Source organism: Pelobates fuscus, chromosome 10 (assembly GCF_036172605.1).
Source record: "Pelobates fuscus isolate aPelFus1 chromosome 10, aPelFus1.pri, whole genome shotgun sequence".
NCBI classification, from domain to species: domain Eukaryota; kingdom Metazoa; phylum Chordata; class Amphibia; order Anura; family Pelobatidae; genus Pelobates; species Pelobates fuscus.
This window is the reverse complement of record NC_086326.1, coordinates 77257501-77275347: the sequence shown is the minus strand read 5'-3', so window position 1 is coordinate 77275347 and position 17847 is coordinate 77257501. Positions and strand designations below refer to the sequence as shown.

The following is a 17847-nucleotide window of genomic DNA, read 5'->3' as shown; positions in this document are numbered from 1 at the left end:
TATGTATTCAATCGATACCAGCGTTAGGGTAATGGACTTTGTATGCCAGCCACCTGAATTTACCCATTAAGATGGATGTGAAGGAAGGTGACTATTCTGTGCTGTGCTGGGCAATAAATAATTTGAAGTATCTCCGTCTATGCAGTCCTATATCTGAAGAAGCTGTTAAAGCTAGAGCAGGCTCATTCTGCTCTATGTTTGTGAGTGCATCTTTTTAGCATCTATAATTTATATATTTTTAATACGGTTTTACACTATTGTGTTTTTTGTGTCTCTCTTTTCCTTTATGTATATTTTCATTCGAGAGGACATATGTATGTATAATATTTTATTACACATTTAAGTGCACTTTAAAAACACTTTGCACTTTATCATAAAGTTTTGCACTAGTTGCACTTTGTAACACTTGGGTCTTAAAGACACAGCGCACCTTATCATTTTAGTATAATCCTAACATCTGACTGTAGTGGTCATGATTCTAGGAGTAACCCTTTACAGTTCTGATGTCAACATAGTCACCCGGCAGTCTTATACTATAAATCCAAGTTTAGCTGTGCTTTCCAGTTCAGCATATACTAGCATTAGCAGGCGCCGATACTTTTCAGCTATGCAACAACAATCCTGTAACAGTTGCTATGAACCTATTGGCATTCACAATTCTATGTGGTTTTTCAACAGTGGGGGTTGAGGGTCCAGTGCCCTTAAAAAGTGAACTTGATGAACTACAAGAGGAAGTAGCAAGACGAGCACGGGAGCAAGAGATGCGCTGGAAACGGGAAAAGGAGATTGAAGTTGCCATGGGATTTAACCCACGTCCTAGGCGCTTTTTGGATTTGGATGAATTACAGAGCCAGGGTATTTCAGTGTTTTGTTCCTTATCTCTTAAACCACTACTCCAATTTAGGTTCCTTAAAGAGTTACTCCAACCATCATAATCACTACAGTTTGCTATAGTGGTTATAATTGCAGGAATGTTTGTTGACCAGTCCCAGCCAATGAATGACATCTGTGTGATGCCATTTTTACAGAATTGACTTTCATCAGCCAGGATGTCAATGATGCTGCCGGAGGTGTAAACACAGTATGTGCAGTGAAATGCTTCATGTGCAGACTCCAGGCACCGTGGCACTTCAAATAACTGAATACCAGTTTTTAGTAACCATCGGTATAGCCACTGTAACAATCAGATTTTCAGTGAATTATGTACTTGCCCCTTTGTTCTGCTGATTTTGCTTGAGGTTGTATTTTATATTTGGCAACATTTTAATTGGTGCACTTTCTTTTTTTTTGGGGGGGGAAGGGGGGAGGGGGGGTTCAAAAACCATAAAAAAAATCAGTACCTTTTCTCTCCCACAGGAACACCTGTAAAAGGTAGCTGACATTTGCTTGTCTGTTAGTCTACCCATTGTACAGCACTACGGAACTTGTTGGCCCTTTATAAATAATAATAATAATCATAATAATGTTTATTTGCAAATTAACACTTTATACTAACTGCTACAAACGGGTTTCCATAAGCAAAACGTAATTGTCCTCTTTGGTGAGAGGAAAAAAACAAAATCAATTGGGCACCATATCTCCATATCAGCATTTTGCTTTTTGTTTGCAGAAAAATGTATGCAATATTTTTTTTATTGTATACAAAATACTCCTCATTGCAATGCATACATATCCATCATGCAGTAAAACATCTAGTACCTACATACAGTTATAATACATTAAAGAGTTACTCCAAGGTCTATGGAGATTTGAAGAGGTTATGATGCTTAGAGTCTGTATGTGCATTCTTTCATTATGAAATGCAGCACATAGAGAGTTTCTCGTTTATGCCTGAGGTATAACTTCATTCCTGGGCGGGAGGCTCAGCATCTTGCGTCTGCAGCTCTGCTAAAGCTGGATGTACAGCACTGGCCATAGAGGACCCTTGGCCCTGGTGGAGACCCAGATACAATGTAAAATGTTGCAAAATGATTTGCTGGGAAACAGAGCCAGGATACTCCTTTCATCATAACCGCTACAGTGTGCTGTAGTGGTTATGTTGGTTGCAGTTACCCTTTAAAGGGAATCTCCAGTGCCAGGAAAACAATCCGTTTTCCTGGCACTGGAGGGTCCCTCTCCCTCCCACCCACCAATCCCCAGGTACTGAAGGGGTAAAAACCCCTTCAGTCACTTACCTGAGGCAGCAGCGATGTCCCTCGCCGCTGTCTCCTCCTCCGCGACGCTCCTCCTCTCCATTGCGTCGGCCGGTGGGCGAGACTGATCCCGCCCACCGGCCGAGGAGACCTAATGCGCATTAGGTCTCCCCATAGGAAAGCATTGAAAACTAATTTCAATGCTTTCCTATGGGGATTTGAGCGACGCTGGAGGTCCTCACACAACGTGAGGACGTCCAGCGACGCTCTAGCACAGGTTTCCTGTGCTATAGAGCAGGAAGTGACCTCTAGTGGCTGTCTAGTAGACAGCCACTAGAGGTGGAGTTAACCCTGCAAGGTAATTATTGCAGTTTATAAAAAAAGCAGGGTTAAGAGTAGTGGGAGTTGGCACCCAGACCACTCCAATGGGCAGAAGTGGTCTGGGTGCCTGGAGTGTCCCTTTAACACAACTAGTTATTCCTACAATTGATCTGGGATGAAAAGAGTTGGCAAATATATAGAGTAAAACTGTACAGATGTGAAAATGTTTGTACATTAAAGGGACTCTCCTCTGCTCAAATACAAAATAAAGCTCACTGTTTAGTAGATATGCCCCAAATGAAACCGTGCATGCAATTTATAATGCATATTTTCATTGGAGATAAATATAAAACAAGTTACAAAACCTACAGTTATCTTGGCTGCTGCTTATGCAAGCCCTTCTCTTCTAACCCCGCCCAGACGTATTCTGGTTGTCCAATCACAGGCTTCCCAATGCAGCTCAATGAGAAGTCTTTACAAGGCAGGTGCACTGAGCAATTGCTGCCTCTTGAGGTTCGCTCCACCGAGCTAACCAGACCAGGAAGTAACAGGACCGATTTGAAGGCCAAGGGGGTTTAGTCATGTTATTTTATGAAAGTGCCAATATCTATGAAAATCTGCACTTGTTGCAAATATAAAAAAAAAAGGAGTCATTATTCACACATAAAGTTTTTCAGCAAGCTATAGTGCTTTAGGGGTCTGGAATGTCCTTTTAATATTCATGAATAACCTGTTTATACTTGAACAAGCAAACTATTGAAATTTATTTCTGCGTTCTTGTGATAACTCCATAGCCATGAATACTTATATACCAAATTATATGTGCTGAAAGAGAGTGAAAAGCAGAGGGGTCAAGGAAGCTTCTAAAAGCGCACTTGTGGCCATTGAAATGATAAAACCGCTGTCACATTGTACACTTTTATTGAAACCTGCATAAGAAGCAATTAAATGCTGATTACTTTGTGTGGCTTTTACAGGAAGGAGTGACACCTTTGAACGTTCCATACAGGAGGCAGATTCAATCTTTGAGCAGTCATTAAGGCTGGAACAGAAAGGAGATTACAACACAGCTATGGCACTTTGTAATGAAGCTATTTGTAAGTAACTCCTAATATCATATTACTCTTTATGTCTAACATTTTACTCTGCGGTTAAGTGTAGAAATCAGTCTTTTTAAGTCTTAACCTTTAAAATTCTTATTCATTTTTTTATTTTTATTTTTAAATCATTGAATGACCCCAAAAGGTGATTTGTTATACAGTTCAATATAAATGTTATATTAATCTCTGGAGATGTTTTTATGATCGCTTTACATTTGTATACTGTAATTTCTTGTGTCTTGTGCTGAGTATTTTTCCCAGAAAGCACTGGAGCTACTATTTCCAATTCTTTACTTTCCTCAGAGTTAAAAAAAAGTTGTTGCAAATATTTTATTTTGTTGAGATTTAGATCGGTAAAGTTTCCAAAGTGAATGACTACCTTAATTTGCATTTAACTGTTGTCTATTTGCACATATGTACATCGCATTTCACCACAAAGCGGCCACTCTGTACTGCAAATGTACACTTAGTTATGCCTCCCAAATATAAAAAAAGAGGACTAGAAGGGAATTTTTTTTTTATTTTTTTTGGGGGGGGGGTTATACACTTTAGAAAAAAACTATTTTGATTTAGGCATATTGTAAGTATTTAATTGCTATAGGGACCATCTATTCTTAAACACTAGAATATTTGGGATAAACAAAAAACAGCAATAAATTAAACATTAATTAGGTTTGGCAAGGAATGCAATAAATTTATTTTCCTCTTCATTGAATTGTGGTCCACTTGCACCACTGCCAGCAGTCATTTTCCTACAGCTTTATCTGACTTTTTAAAATAATGTTTTGAGGCATAGTCTTGTAAAACTTGGTTTTCTGTTGTCATCCCATCTGACTATAAGCAACAGCCAAACACAAAATACCTTCAGCAATAGGTCATATTCCAAATTAAAACCCAGGTGTAATTTAGAACTCTACCTGTAATCTGTGTACATGAAATTAGTAAGGGCACAAGGACATGTTAATGTGCAAGGCAAATTGTACAGAGAAGAAATACCTAGCAATGAGAACCCATAAAGAATATTCTTATTTACTTCACAGTAAAGTCTGATTCAATATTTAATTATATAGCTTAATATACTTGTTGCAGTATATTAATATACTTGTTGTTGAAAAGTATGTTCTTTTTCTATTGGTGCATTAAACATCATGTGAACCAAATATCCATTTATTACGTAAGAATTGCAGCAAAGTCAGGGAGGGATCTGTTTTAAGCCTTGGAAGCATGTAGTGATTTTTCTCCAGTCTAGGATTCTGGGTAATAACAATAAACATCAGCATATTTTGCTTCTGTGTATTTGTATTTGCCTGCATTCTACTTTAGATTGTATTGCACAGCCTGTATAGCAAGTGAACCCATGTTTGGGTCACAAAAGAGAGCGTTTTTTTGTTGTTGTTTTTTTAATGCATTATAAAGCCCCTTTTTTGCATGTCATTACCCAGACTCCTTGGCTATGTTTGCAAAGGCTGTAGAATAATACTTCAAGGCTTATTTTACATATTGACAGTACGCTGAATACTAACTTAACACATTTAAAACAATTATTTAACTATTCCTTTTGGAATTGCTTCCTAATTTTTTTAAGTGCCAAAAGGAACTTTTTACATCCTGCTGACACAACTTTTTCGGCAAAACCCTTTAATTTGCAACAAATCTTAAATTGAGCTTTTTCCTGCTGCTGGTTTATTTCACAAGTTTTGCTGGATCAGTTGACTTTTTTTTTTTTTTTAAATGCATTGCTTACATAATGCTCATTGTTAATGAACTCTGAAAGCATTATTTTCTTTTTCTGCGTTTTGCATGTTTCCATGTTTTATGCTCCTTTCTGCATCTTTTTTTTTTTTTTAATTTATTATTATTATTTTGGTTTCTGTTTGTGCATTTGTTTCTGCTATGTTTTCTTTTGCATTTTAGCTAAATTCAGACATGCCATGCATGATGCCAGATCTAGCACACACTGCAGAGCCCTAGCAGATAAGAAGTTGCAAATGTGTATACGAAACGCACGGAGTCTTCAGGACCGCATGCTGTATTCGACAGTTCCACAGCCGCCGCCTCCAGTTTACCCCTTTCCACAGGGGGAAGCCATAAGCCAATCAACAAGGTAGCTGCTGTGTAACTTCCTTATATAGGAATGAACATTGTTGATTATTTTTTTTTTATTAAGTGGAGGCATTTAGATAGATCATGAAGATTAAGCAAGGTTTGATCTCAATGCGTATTTTGTAAGACCCTGGAACATTCCGCTAAGATCTCTAGCCATTGGCTTCTTTATACTGCTGTCAAGATAAGATGGGGGGGGGGGGAGCAAGGGAGATCAGCAGACTTCCAAAGAAACTTGTTCCTGAGTTACCAGCCGCATTAATGTCACTTTTGCTTGATCCATGTAAACGTTACTTGCATTTTGTTTTGAGTTGTTCAGTGCTTTACTGTAATGTTATCATCTACGTGATGTTGTTTGTCATTGTTTTTTGACTTCTGAAATTCCTTGGTTGCTTAATAATCCAATTTTTATTTAAGTTGTTTTTGTTCTTTCTCATAACTGGACCACACATCTCTCATTACAGTGACCAGGCTATCACGGACCAAGTTCCAATGAATCAACAGGTATTGCTGAAGACAAACTCAAAGGAAGACTTTACATCCACTCCATCATTCCACACATTCACTTCTAACCATGAGTTGCTTCCATCGCCCTCTGAGTCTTCCAATTTGTCTGCTTCTGAGCATAGCCTACTAAGCAAACCATTTTCAAACTACCATACATCACCAACAGACACTGATTGTCAAGGTGCTGCCCCAACTCCTAAGTACAGCACCGCTGAAAAAATGGTAACAAGAGAGGATTTCAAACAAGGCAACCAAAACAATATGCCAAAGACTGATAGAAAAACCGATAACAGTCCAGATAACAACAGCAAAGTGGCAGAGGATCACGAGGTTAAAGACGGTCTTCTATCATTACGCAAGATGAAACTAAACGGGATTAAATCTGGCTCTTTACCATCACTGCTATTTCCGTGGGCACGTCGAACACAAGCTCAATCTCCTGACAGAAGCAACCCTCCCAACTATTGTAACAAATCAGTTAGTACTGAAATTAATATTAGCACTGATCAGGTTGGTTCCAGTGCTGCAACTCCAATCTCTCATTTTGGCGCCAGCAGTCTCAACCTTCCTTCACCCAATCTGACCTCAAGACAAAACAGCCACGAAAATTTGTTTGAAAAACCGTGTGAATTTAATAACCCCGAACCTTGCAAAATTGAGGCACCAAAGAGTAAGGGTTTAGTGCGCTCTCTAGCAGAGCAGTTTCAGAAGCTGCAAGGGGGCTCTCCAAAGAGAAACAGTTTAGGTGTTAATTGTACTGGCGTTGACAGTCCTGTACAAAAGCCTCCACTTACACAAATACAGGAATCTTTAAATCTTTCACACACAGAGTCCAATCCACAGCCGCTACTAATACAAGAAAATAACTTTTGGACAGAACAAGCAAGACATTCCCCAGAATGCCATGATAAATCTTTGGGCATGAAAAGTTCTAATACAGATCTTAATAAACAGAATATTGCATTGCATAAGGAAGATTTACCCCAAGGGATTGTGAATAATGTTAATACTTCATTTAACCATGGAAAACTTTTTTACAAAGGAGAAAAAAAGGTGAAATTTGGAAGCGCTATTCATTTGCCTGCCTCTCTGCCAGTGGACCAGTGGGCTGAGAATGTCAACAGGTATTATCATACCTGTATGGATGGTACAGATCAGCAGAGTTTATCACCTAATTCACGTTCTGTGAGGCATGGCTTATCAAAGAGCTCAATAGATCTACACCAGGCGTGGAAGCAGGATACAGATCAAGATATTTCAGAGCTGGAAAGCTTATATAATAAAAGCCTAGAGGCTTGTCCAAACAACAGGAATTTGCAATGGAAGCCAGATAACACAAAACCATCTTATGGAAAACCAAGTAAGTGCCTTAAAAAAAAAAAAAAAAAAATCACATTTTGTTCTGCATTGTTCTTTAAGAGATTGTATATGACAAATGCTCAACTTACTTCTATCATTTGTTTTCTTGAAACACTTTTTGACAAGTAGGATAGCTTCTCATAGGATATGAATGCTTAGAGGGTTTCTCTAAACACCATATTAACCTTGCATCGTTGCAAAGTCTGTGGTCTGTAAAAATCACTGAACCTCCTGGCTCTGACACGGCAAAGGCCTAAATTGAGGGGCTCATATTCCTTGTCATAAAGGGGCTTACTTGTAAATTTAGATGGCTCCGTCACCTATGCAGCTGCAGGAACTTTGAATGTTGTTGTATTGTTTTATTTAATTTATTCATTTTATTTTCATAGCTTAATCTGTATAGTTTTCATAAAACATTGGTTTTGGTTGTAGTAACCCCTGCTGCTCAGACACAAATTCTGCACTTTTTAATTACTTTTCCTTTGAACCCACACTGCTTTTAAATTGAATTGATCTAGTATACCATAAAATTTGCATTAGCCTCAGTATCCCTTGGTTATTTATTTTATTGTGTTTTAAATAACTTAATTATGGTCTTATCCTTTAGTTTTTGATAACACAACAAGGACGATAAAAACACCTGATGGCAGAGGTCTATCAAGGACTCCCACGGCAGAGATTGAAAACAGTCTCTGTGAAACTACACTTTCACCTGTGTCTAAGGTAAAATTTCTGTCTGTTTTCGAGTTAGAATGTTATCAGTACCTCATCCACTTCTTGTATCTATTTTCTTTCTGTTGTCAAATAATGGGCTCACAATAATTATTCTGATAGAATCCTTGTTTAAGAAGTGTACATTGCAGTCCCTCTTTAAGTATGACTGATTTCCAAAAGCCATTTAAAATGTAATTCTGCAAAAGCTGTAGTATTTTTTTCCATTATTTATTTCATAATAAGCTGTAGTTTATGATTGAGTTTTAGATTTTGATGTTGAAAAAGTCTGGCATCCAGGATATGTTTTGCTAATGTTAATGTCTTTGATATCTCTAATCTTGGGGAGAAAAAAAAACTAGCTGTACAAAGTAACCTTCACTGTCACTGCTGACCCTTTGAGCAATAAAAATAGTGCTGCCTACAAATATGTAAAAGAAAATTAAACTACAATATTGAGGAACCCTTCTAAAAAAAACAGAAGGTAGAGGAATAGGATACCTTGCATTATCTGCCTTATAAGCAAGAGTGGTGAGGGAAACCATAATATGCAGGAATCCCAGAAGGTTCCTAGGAACCAAACGGCTTTTAGAATAGCAAGAGAACGGTCCTCCTTCTCAAAATAATAAAATACCCTTCATTACATTAAGGCACCAAGAGCAACAGTCAGCCAATAAATGGTCTTTCTTAAGCCATCTCGTTCTAAACATTGAGGTTAGTTTCTTGAAGTAATAGGAGACTACCACATTGAGAAGGAGGGCTGGACTGGCCTTTTGCCATTCTAGTATCATTGCCATGTTGTGTAAAGAACAGGGGATCATGCAACAGTAGTCTCCAAAATTAGCTAGTCCCGAGATTATTCACAGCCTATACTATTCTTTCACATTGAATGTCTGCTGGTTTTTAGTTTTGTTGTTTTAAAGTTTCCTCCAGAACTGCTTGTAATTGAGTGCCCCTCACACCTCAATTCTTAACCATGCAAATGTTGAGGGATTACTCTGCCTCGAGGGCCCAGTGCATTACTGCCAGTCAGTCCCTGTGACATCATGTATACATTATATAAACAAAAAACATATTTTATTACTTTTTACTAAATCATTGGCTTCTCAGATGAACTATTTCCAAGTTAACATTTTTGTAATTGTGCTAGAAAAATTGCCTGCCTTAAATTGCTCATCCATAAGTCTGTGCATATATCATAACTAATTTTTTGTAACCGTATTTATGATAAACCGCAGTTTTTGCTTGGGTATAACTGTACAGCAAATTAACTGCAATGAAAATAATAAGTGACAATATAAATAAAGTCAAGAACGTTCTTCTGTCAAAGCATTGCTAAAATCATCTCCTAATACAAAGTATTTCCTATCATCTGCTTTTATAGCTTGCACTAACATTTTTATGAAGTAAATATATATATATATGTATATATATATATATATTTGGAATTTGTTCATGCACAAATTATTGGTGGAAATCCTAAGATGTAATGGCAAATCCAAGTTGACTACGCTAGTGAGCATGTATATAGATGTGTTCCAGCGACATTGCAAATTGTGTAATGCACCACCTGCAGGTCACTCATGGCAGGGAACCTGAGGACGACGAGCTGTACAGTGCAGAGAATTTCCGGCGCCTGGCACGAAGTTTTAGTGGGAATGTCATCACAAGCAGAGAAGAGACACTAGTCTCATCTCAGAGTTTTGTAAGTAACACCTCACTCGCTGAGTACTTTGGTGCACGTTATGAAAATAGAGATTAGATCATCTAAATATATTCCACCATTGCTCTTAGAGTAGCTAATTTTGCATAAACAAGTTCCAATTTATTGTTGTCTTGCTTTTTGGTTCCAAAACAAAGTCTGCACTTTATTCTTATGTTTTTGTTGGGGAACTGCTAACTGCGTGGCTTACTCATCGCATAATATTCATATTTTAATACTATGACTATTGCACTTTATAAACTGCCAAAAAACTAACCCTGTAGTCTGTTTTCAAATGATTTCCATGTGTAGGTTTACACATATACATTTTACTACTAGCATCTTATGGAGTCTTTATTATTATTTTTATTATCACTGGCATTAATAGCCAGCATATCACACAGTGCTGCACAAGAAACAAACATGTATTGCTTTAAAATAAAAAAGTGTTTATTATCCAATAGATTATATATCCCAAAATATTAATAATCCCATCAAAACCAATTGTATCTGTTCAAACCAGGAACTGAAAGAGAGCTCCTTTACTACTCCTTAGTCCCTATACTATTGCAGTAGGAGAAAATTGGCTTGTGTATGATGTCTATTCCCTCCAAGCTAACCGTGATTTCTCATGTTGGTGAATGTGGTCTGCTCACTTGATTGAAATGCTGCCTATGACAGCAAACTACATTTAGTAGAATGAGGAATTACTGCATGCACATAGATGGGTAAACCACTTCCTGTAATGTGACAACAGTTTCTATTAAAAGCAAGAGTCCAAGGGTAAGAGAATCATGGTGCGTTTACTTTTTGCAAATGCGTGACTGCAAGTTTTGTGCCTATATTGTTACATTCATACTTTTATAGCCTACACATTAGTGATCCCAGAGTTCTATTATGTCCATGTGATTGCGTATTGTTATGGTTTGGGGGTGTTTAGAAACAACTTTGCCAAGTTACACCATTTGTGCTTTAACAAGTTGTTCCAGCAATGAAAACATGTGTATGCTTTGTATGTTGTCTGTATTTAGCTAATCTGGGTCTTGATTTTGGCCATCTAAATTGTTCTGCGTCTGCCATCTTGTTCATTTGTATATTATTTCTTTTTTTATTCCCTGTCCTGTTTGTTAAAAGGAGGCATCCAATGAGAGGAAGTCGCTAATGGACAGCAGCCATCGCTCTCACAGCTCCTCCTCCCACCCTTATTCCCACAATCCTTCTGTCTTATCCTATGAACCCCAGCACTACCCAACCCAGCTGCAGCACCCATCCCATGAGGTACTGGCGCCCAGCATGGTGGGTGAGACACACAGATCACCAGGTAATCTCACACAACCCTCCTGCATGTTTGAACATCACGTATTTTTGCCTTGTTACCACTTTGATCAGTTTTCCTCACAACTTGGTTTAAAACCATTTGCTACCTAACCACATTTCCATGTTGTCACAACTGACCTAAATTACTGGCTGCTGTTTTATTTGTTACAGTTATTATTATATGTCAAATTGTTATTCCGTGTCTAAAATGCTACAGTAAGTGTGCATTTATTTATTTTTGTCTTTTGTAGAAAGCTGTGATTAAAGTTCTATTTTATTAACCAATTTTAGCATACATATTCCAGCAAACAGGCAAAAATTGGCTTAAACCCTACTATCCCCACAATTTCTTAAGACAATCCCATTCCATTCCTGAAATGGTTTACTATTTATTCCTTTAGAGGCAAATCTTTGAGTTTGAGTTTAAGAAATCATACTTCTGCTGCATGTTTTGGTTTGACAAAACACCACGTGAATGCCTTAAACTGGCAGTGCCCATGATAGATCACATTGAAATATGTACATCAGTGCACGTTTTGATAGTTGCTTCATGTGACCTATTTGATGTGAAAGTTTTCAAAATGTCCTTACTTAATCACTGAATGTTTTTTTTCATTAGCATGAATTGATCTGTCAAAATGGATGAACCACTGTACTGACCACCTGTTCTTTTTTTTTTTAATTGTATGAAAAATGCCACTGCAGTTGATTCCTGACTTAGAAAATTATTTATTATTGAACTTTTTTTTTTTTTTTTAAATGACTTGGAAGGTTGTTTCTCTATATTGTGTACACCAGGGGTCCTCAAACTGAACCTGGCCCAGGCATTTAGGGCCACCTGATGGGCCCTATATCTTCAGGGGCCCGGTCAGAGCTGCAGCCATGCAATAGCGTGACTGGGCCCCTTTAAAAAAAAATTGCAACCGCAAGTAGTGCTGGGAGGAAGTGGCAGCCAGTCACGTCCTCCCAGCTCCCTCCGTGCGGGAAAGAAGAGACAGGCCGCGAGGACGGAAGAGCCACGCTGACTCCCATCATCCACAGCCACCTTCCTGCAAAAGAAGTTAGAAAAATTAGCTATGCATGTATGTCAGTGTTTGTTTGTATGTATCTGTCTGTATGTATGTCAGTATGTGTCTATCTGTCTGTATGTATATGTATGTATGTCAGTGTGTGTATGTATGCCAGTATGTGTTTGTATGTCTGTCTGTATGTGTATATCTGTATGTATGCATGTCAGTGTGTGTATGTATGTGTTTTTATGTATGTATGTCTTTGTATGTTTGTCTGTGTGTATGTATGCATGTGTGTGTGTGTATGTATGTCCTTATGCGTGTTTGTGTCTTTCTGTATGTATGTTAGTATGTGTCTGTATATGTCTATGTGTCTGTTTCAGTATGTATAGGAATTTGTTCAAATTTTTTTTAAACTATAGTCCGGACCCCTGGTGTACACTATAAATGTACAGTTTTCTTGTTGGTCCACCTGCTCGGCAGCCCTATCCAGGCAATTGGATACATATGATACATTTATTGCAAGCATTGCAAAGTCTATACAGGATACTTATATCACTTTCTTTTCATATCAAAATAAAAGAATTTCCAGTATTAGTTATGCTGGCCTAAAAAAAGTAGATAGAGAAAACATTAAATGTGAGATTAAAGCCAAATGGGCAAGAACTAGCTAAATGCAAATTACATTACATGCATTACATGATATGTACAAATCCATGATTTCATGACAGAACATTGACATTGTATGGTTGTAAACAGATAGAACTATTTAATTTCAGTTACATGTGACCTCCAAGCCCTTTCAAACACACCCTGAAACTTCCTTGTGGTTTATTGTACATATCACCAAGTGCAAAATACATTACATGTATAGGGACCAATTTTTGCAATTGTATTTCAAATATCTGTCTCAAATGGAACAGATATTTTACTTTCTGAATATATTTTTAAATATTTTATACAGTTTACACAACACAAGTAAGATATAATTACAGATCTTTGTAGAACCCTATGGGCATTGTGTAGAGTCGTTGTTCATTTCAGCAGTGGGTATAAGAACTTCTCTCTAATGGGTGGCTGCTTGCATCTCAGAAATCAGAACAGCTTTATTCAATCCCACAAGTCACTGAAGAATGACTCTCATAAACAAAGGGGGAAGGGGTGTTCAATAAATATGTTACTGTGGAAAATAACCAGTAAAAGAAAGTTTAAGGTAAGTATGAACACATTTTTTGTTTTCCTGGTTAATCATGGCAGCCTTATATATGGCTAGTCCCCCAGCACCAAATAAACAAATGGGAGAGAAAAATAACTTATGCAAAAGAAAATACATTTAGGAAGACAAAGCAACATGTGTGACCAAAATCCACATCAAAAAAGGCAGTACTTGATAGCTTGTAATGCATAGTAAAAGTGTTTTTGGAGCCTTCACTTTAGGAAGCCAAGATGCAGAGACCACCTTTGTGGAAGGTATTTGTTGACATAAATGTTGGAAATTATGGCAATAATGCACATTCTAAAAGAGGTGAATTTTTAGCAGCTTTACCCCTACGGGAGTGCTGAGAAAGGATGAAGGGCTTATAGACTTTCTCAAAGCTATTGATTGGGAAATATGGACAGACTGACATCGAACCAAATCTGAAATGTGCCACATATGTTTATCTGTGGAAAGTTCAGGACACGAGCAAGGGAGGACCACCTCCTGGTTTGAAAGGAAAGTCAAGACTACTTTAGGAAAGCCTGTGTATTTTGTATTTTAAAATCATACACCTTTTCTTGCAAATGTCACAAGTATTATTTTAAATGCCATGTCAAAGTTAATACTTATGAGATAGCTGCTGTTTTCTGTTATTTGTTCACTTTGAAATTACTGTTAATTGATGACAATACTAAAATTGTGTTTTGTTTTATTTAAAAATGTTCTTTCGTTGCATTCATTTTTTTTCTCCTTTTTTTATTTTTTCTTCTCTGTTTTAAGGAGGTACAAACTTCAAAAACGTTTTGGCTATGCCTGACGGGGGTGAAACTATCAAAAGTAGCGAATACTCAGAAATGGCACTGAGCTATGCAACTCTTCCAAGAGTGCCAAGGTTCAGTTCTCCTATACACTCCAATCATTCACCAAGGTTGAACCACATTGACTGCTGGCAAAACAAGAGAGCCATAGAACAGAGCAGTCCAAGTGGTCATCTCTGGTCAGGTAAAGCAGCTCCAACATCTGGGCCTGACCATCGCATGATGAATTCTGGTTTCATAAGCTCTCCTGGCAAAAGATTAAGTGGCCCATTTCAACAAACATCTGGCTACAGAGGCTACGAATCTTACTTGGTCAATCGCATGCCATTGTCTCCTGTCGAGTATGGTACCTTAAGAATGCCGCGTAGTTCTTCTGTGGGTAGAGGAGATTCCTGGAGAAGTTCATTGGCACCTCAGCCTAGAATTCAGAGTCCAAAGAGAGTTGATATGCCCCCAGACGATGATTGGAGACAAAACAGTTATTCCCCTCAGCTAGGTGGTAAGAGACCTCTTCCAGTATATTCATCCCATAGGACCTACTCACCTAGTTCTGATATGTATGGGACAGTTAACTGGAGAGGTGGCATTAACTTGCACAGAAATGGTCGATAAGTTTTTGGTTTGTTTTTATTTGTTTGTTTTTTTTCTGTCTTGCTCAGCCAGCCTATAGTGGGCGAAAAAATCATAACTAGTTACTGCCAGACTTGCAGTTTGTAATACAAAAGGAAGATCCTGTATAATAAAATTTAAATAAAGTGAGTTGCCAGTCTTGTCTTAACACCTTGCGCCTGTGGAGAGCCACCTTGTATTAGATTTTGTAGACAAATTGAAATCCTGTTTCGTCAGAGTGGTCAATGGTCTTTAAAGGTTTTTCTGTGAACTCTCTCGGACCAGTAGATAATATTTCAGGAATTCCTGTTTTGAAATCTCATAAGCACTTCAGGTTTGCATTGTGGACAGATCTTTGTTCCACATAACAAAATAGCAAGAGCAATTGATTTTGTATATTGTCAGTATGGTGCTCGCCCAGCAATAATTGCTTTAACAGAAAGCTTAAAAGTGATTATGGTGTTTTTCAAGTTTCCTGGTAATGGAGGAATGGATTTCTATATCTATTTAGATTTTTCCGAAAACCAATGCCTTTTCTCTTTCAGGCCCTGCTCCAGTTAGCAATAGTAATATGTTGCAGTGGTGTTAGATTCAATATTTAAATGTTTGCAATTCTATGTGGGTTCCCTATTGGTGACTATATGACCAAAAGGATCTTATGAGTTTCTCTAACCCATGTGCTGCAGCCCTGCAGGACTTATAGTATTCCTTCCTAGTCCTCCCTTTAAACTTTTCTTTCATGCTTAATGCTGTCAGAAGGGCTTGCCGCTTCCTGGCTGGAAAGAGTTAACTGTAGCAGACCAAGAACTTCTGTGACGGTCTTCTAGTGGTAATCAATAAACCAGCGTAGAGCCTGTCAGTCAAAGGACTTGAACTGTTTGTTATAAACTAAATTAATATATATGTATGTATGTGTATATAACATATATATATATATATATACACACACACACACACAGAGCATTATGCGAGCGATAGTTAAGCACAAATCTTGACTACTGTAAAGGAGGTGGGAGGTATGTGAGGGCAATGCCAAGGTTGTTTTAAGAAAGCCCTCCCCACCCCCCTTTTCCTTCCCTCAATTGTAGCAATGCTTATAACAGAAGACTGTTATCACTGCATGCATAACTCCACTGATGTTAACAGCTAGAGTAAAAATTAAATATTTTAGTGTCAAAACATTTGCTTTTGTAAGTATTTTTCAAATAAATATATAAAATAGTTCTATTAAACTGTAGTGGTGCTATTTTTTCATTTATTTATTTGTTATTTGACCAATTGTAAATGACTTACTCACCTCGTTTAGTCCATCTACTCGATACAGTCTGGTTCACTCCCTAAATTGAGAATTCAAAGTAAATTACTACTATAAGGTCTAAATAAGTGAACTGGAAGCATTCTCTAAGTCCACTATGTTTTAAGTTCAGCTACTGAGGCCTTAAATCAGAAATTAACTTTATATTCTCACTTTACTGAATAACCCTGACAGAGTGAATTCAAAGGACATCTCTAATGTATGGCCAAATAGCTTTCAGCTTAGCTACAATGGCTTGAAATGTGAAATGCATTTTGAATTCTCACTGTAATGAATAAACATGTGAATGAGGACAATCCAACATGCCTGGCAGCCCAAGCAAAAAACTGTAAATATTCAGTCTTTATTTGTCTTGCTAAGCTCTGGTCTACTGAATTAATGTAGACTTATTTGATCATCTACTAAATTAAAAATAAATTGTGCGCCCAATTTGTAAAATCTTGGTGGAAAATACAGACTGTCGCAGTCCTGCATGCTTTTACAGTTTGCTATCCTGATACACCAATAAGAGATTGAGTGATGGGAAGATCAGAAGATCAAAGACAAAGTACAGGTATGAACAAAAACAGACAAACCAAAAGGATCCATATAAATCATTTTCTGTCTTAATACAGCATACTGCACTATAGTCAGCCTATAAAGGAGATGGGGCTCAAAGTGTCATACATAGGCTGCCAAGTATTACATTATTAAACCTTTTAAGGACAGTGACGTTAATGACTAGTTATAGGTATAACCCTTTGCTGGGAGATGTCTCTGGGTGCTGGAATATTCTAAATAAGAATATTTTATATACAGGCATACCCCACTTTTAAGTACACAGTGGGACCAGAGCAGGTATGTAAAACGAAAATGTACTTAAAGTGAATCAATACCTTTTTTCACTTGCCAATGCATGTACTGCATTGCAATAGTAATTTACAGGCATAACTGATACTGCAACTACAGATTTCCAGTGATTTTATTTCCAGTGACTTATTAAGTGATTTCCAGTGGGTTTTTATTCAGTTAAAACAAACAGTAAAAAAATAACCTCATTTCAGTGTACCCTTTATCTTTAATGTTTTACTCATCTGACAAACTTAAACTGTGAGGAAAAGTAAAATAAACCCGTCCACTGGGCCATTTCTGTCAATACAGTGCCAATTTGTATTTGTTAGCAACTTAATCACACACTTTGTTTAGAAACACGTCTTCATTACTTTAAGCATTTATGGTTTAACTTTGAATCCTCAGAACTGTGGCTAATGCAGCTAAGCTGCTAAGTCATAGTTATAGAAAATGGCAGGGTGAACCCTTTCACTGGATGGCAGTCAATTGCAGAATATGGACAATGATGGGGCAGAAAAAAATATATATGTTCAGCTAGGAGTAGACAATATAGATTTGAGATGAATAACCTGTGATATGTCAGAAGATGTGACAAGTTCTTGCCCCAAAGACACTGAACTGAGCTGCTCCGGGCGAGAATAGAACCTTCCATTTCCTGTTCACTCGCAGACAGAAGTGGCGCGGGAATGTCTGTACTTGCGAGGCACCTTTACGTACACTGGCAGGAATGTCTGTACTCACAAGTGTACTTAAAGTGAGTGTATGTAAAGCGGGGTATGCCTGTATGTAAAATATATTGTATATAATATCAGGA

At 37.5% G+C, this 17847-nt stretch overlaps 1 protein-coding gene across 5 annotated transcripts in view; it reads left to right on the top strand.

Annotated features, from left to right (window-relative positions):
- USP54 (ubiquitin specific peptidase 54) overlaps window positions 1-16076 on the top strand; it is a 205615-nt gene extending 189539 nt beyond the window's left edge. For 2 of the 5 annotated variants that reach the window (XM_063435302.1, XM_063435301.1), the window contains exons 16-23: window positions 679-855; window positions 3431-3550; window positions 5468-5657; window positions 6121-7523; window positions 8130-8245; window positions 9810-9938; window positions 11070-11256; window positions 14241-16076. In XM_063435302.1, coding sequence (XP_063291372.1) covers window positions 679-855; window positions 3431-3550; window positions 5468-5657; window positions 6121-7523; window positions 8130-8245; window positions 9810-9938; window positions 11070-11256; window positions 14241-14890 — 2972 coding nt within the window. In that variant the 3' untranslated portion in view covers window positions 14891-16076. Of the gene's footprint in view, window positions 1-678; window positions 856-3430; window positions 3551-5467; window positions 5658-6120; window positions 7524-8129; window positions 8246-9809; window positions 9939-11069; window positions 11257-14240 lie in introns of those variants that run through there. The other 3 variants (XM_063435304.1, XM_063435303.1, XM_063435305.1) reach the window with 3 other exon arrangements.
- Window positions 16077-17847: the final 1771 nt, after the last annotated feature.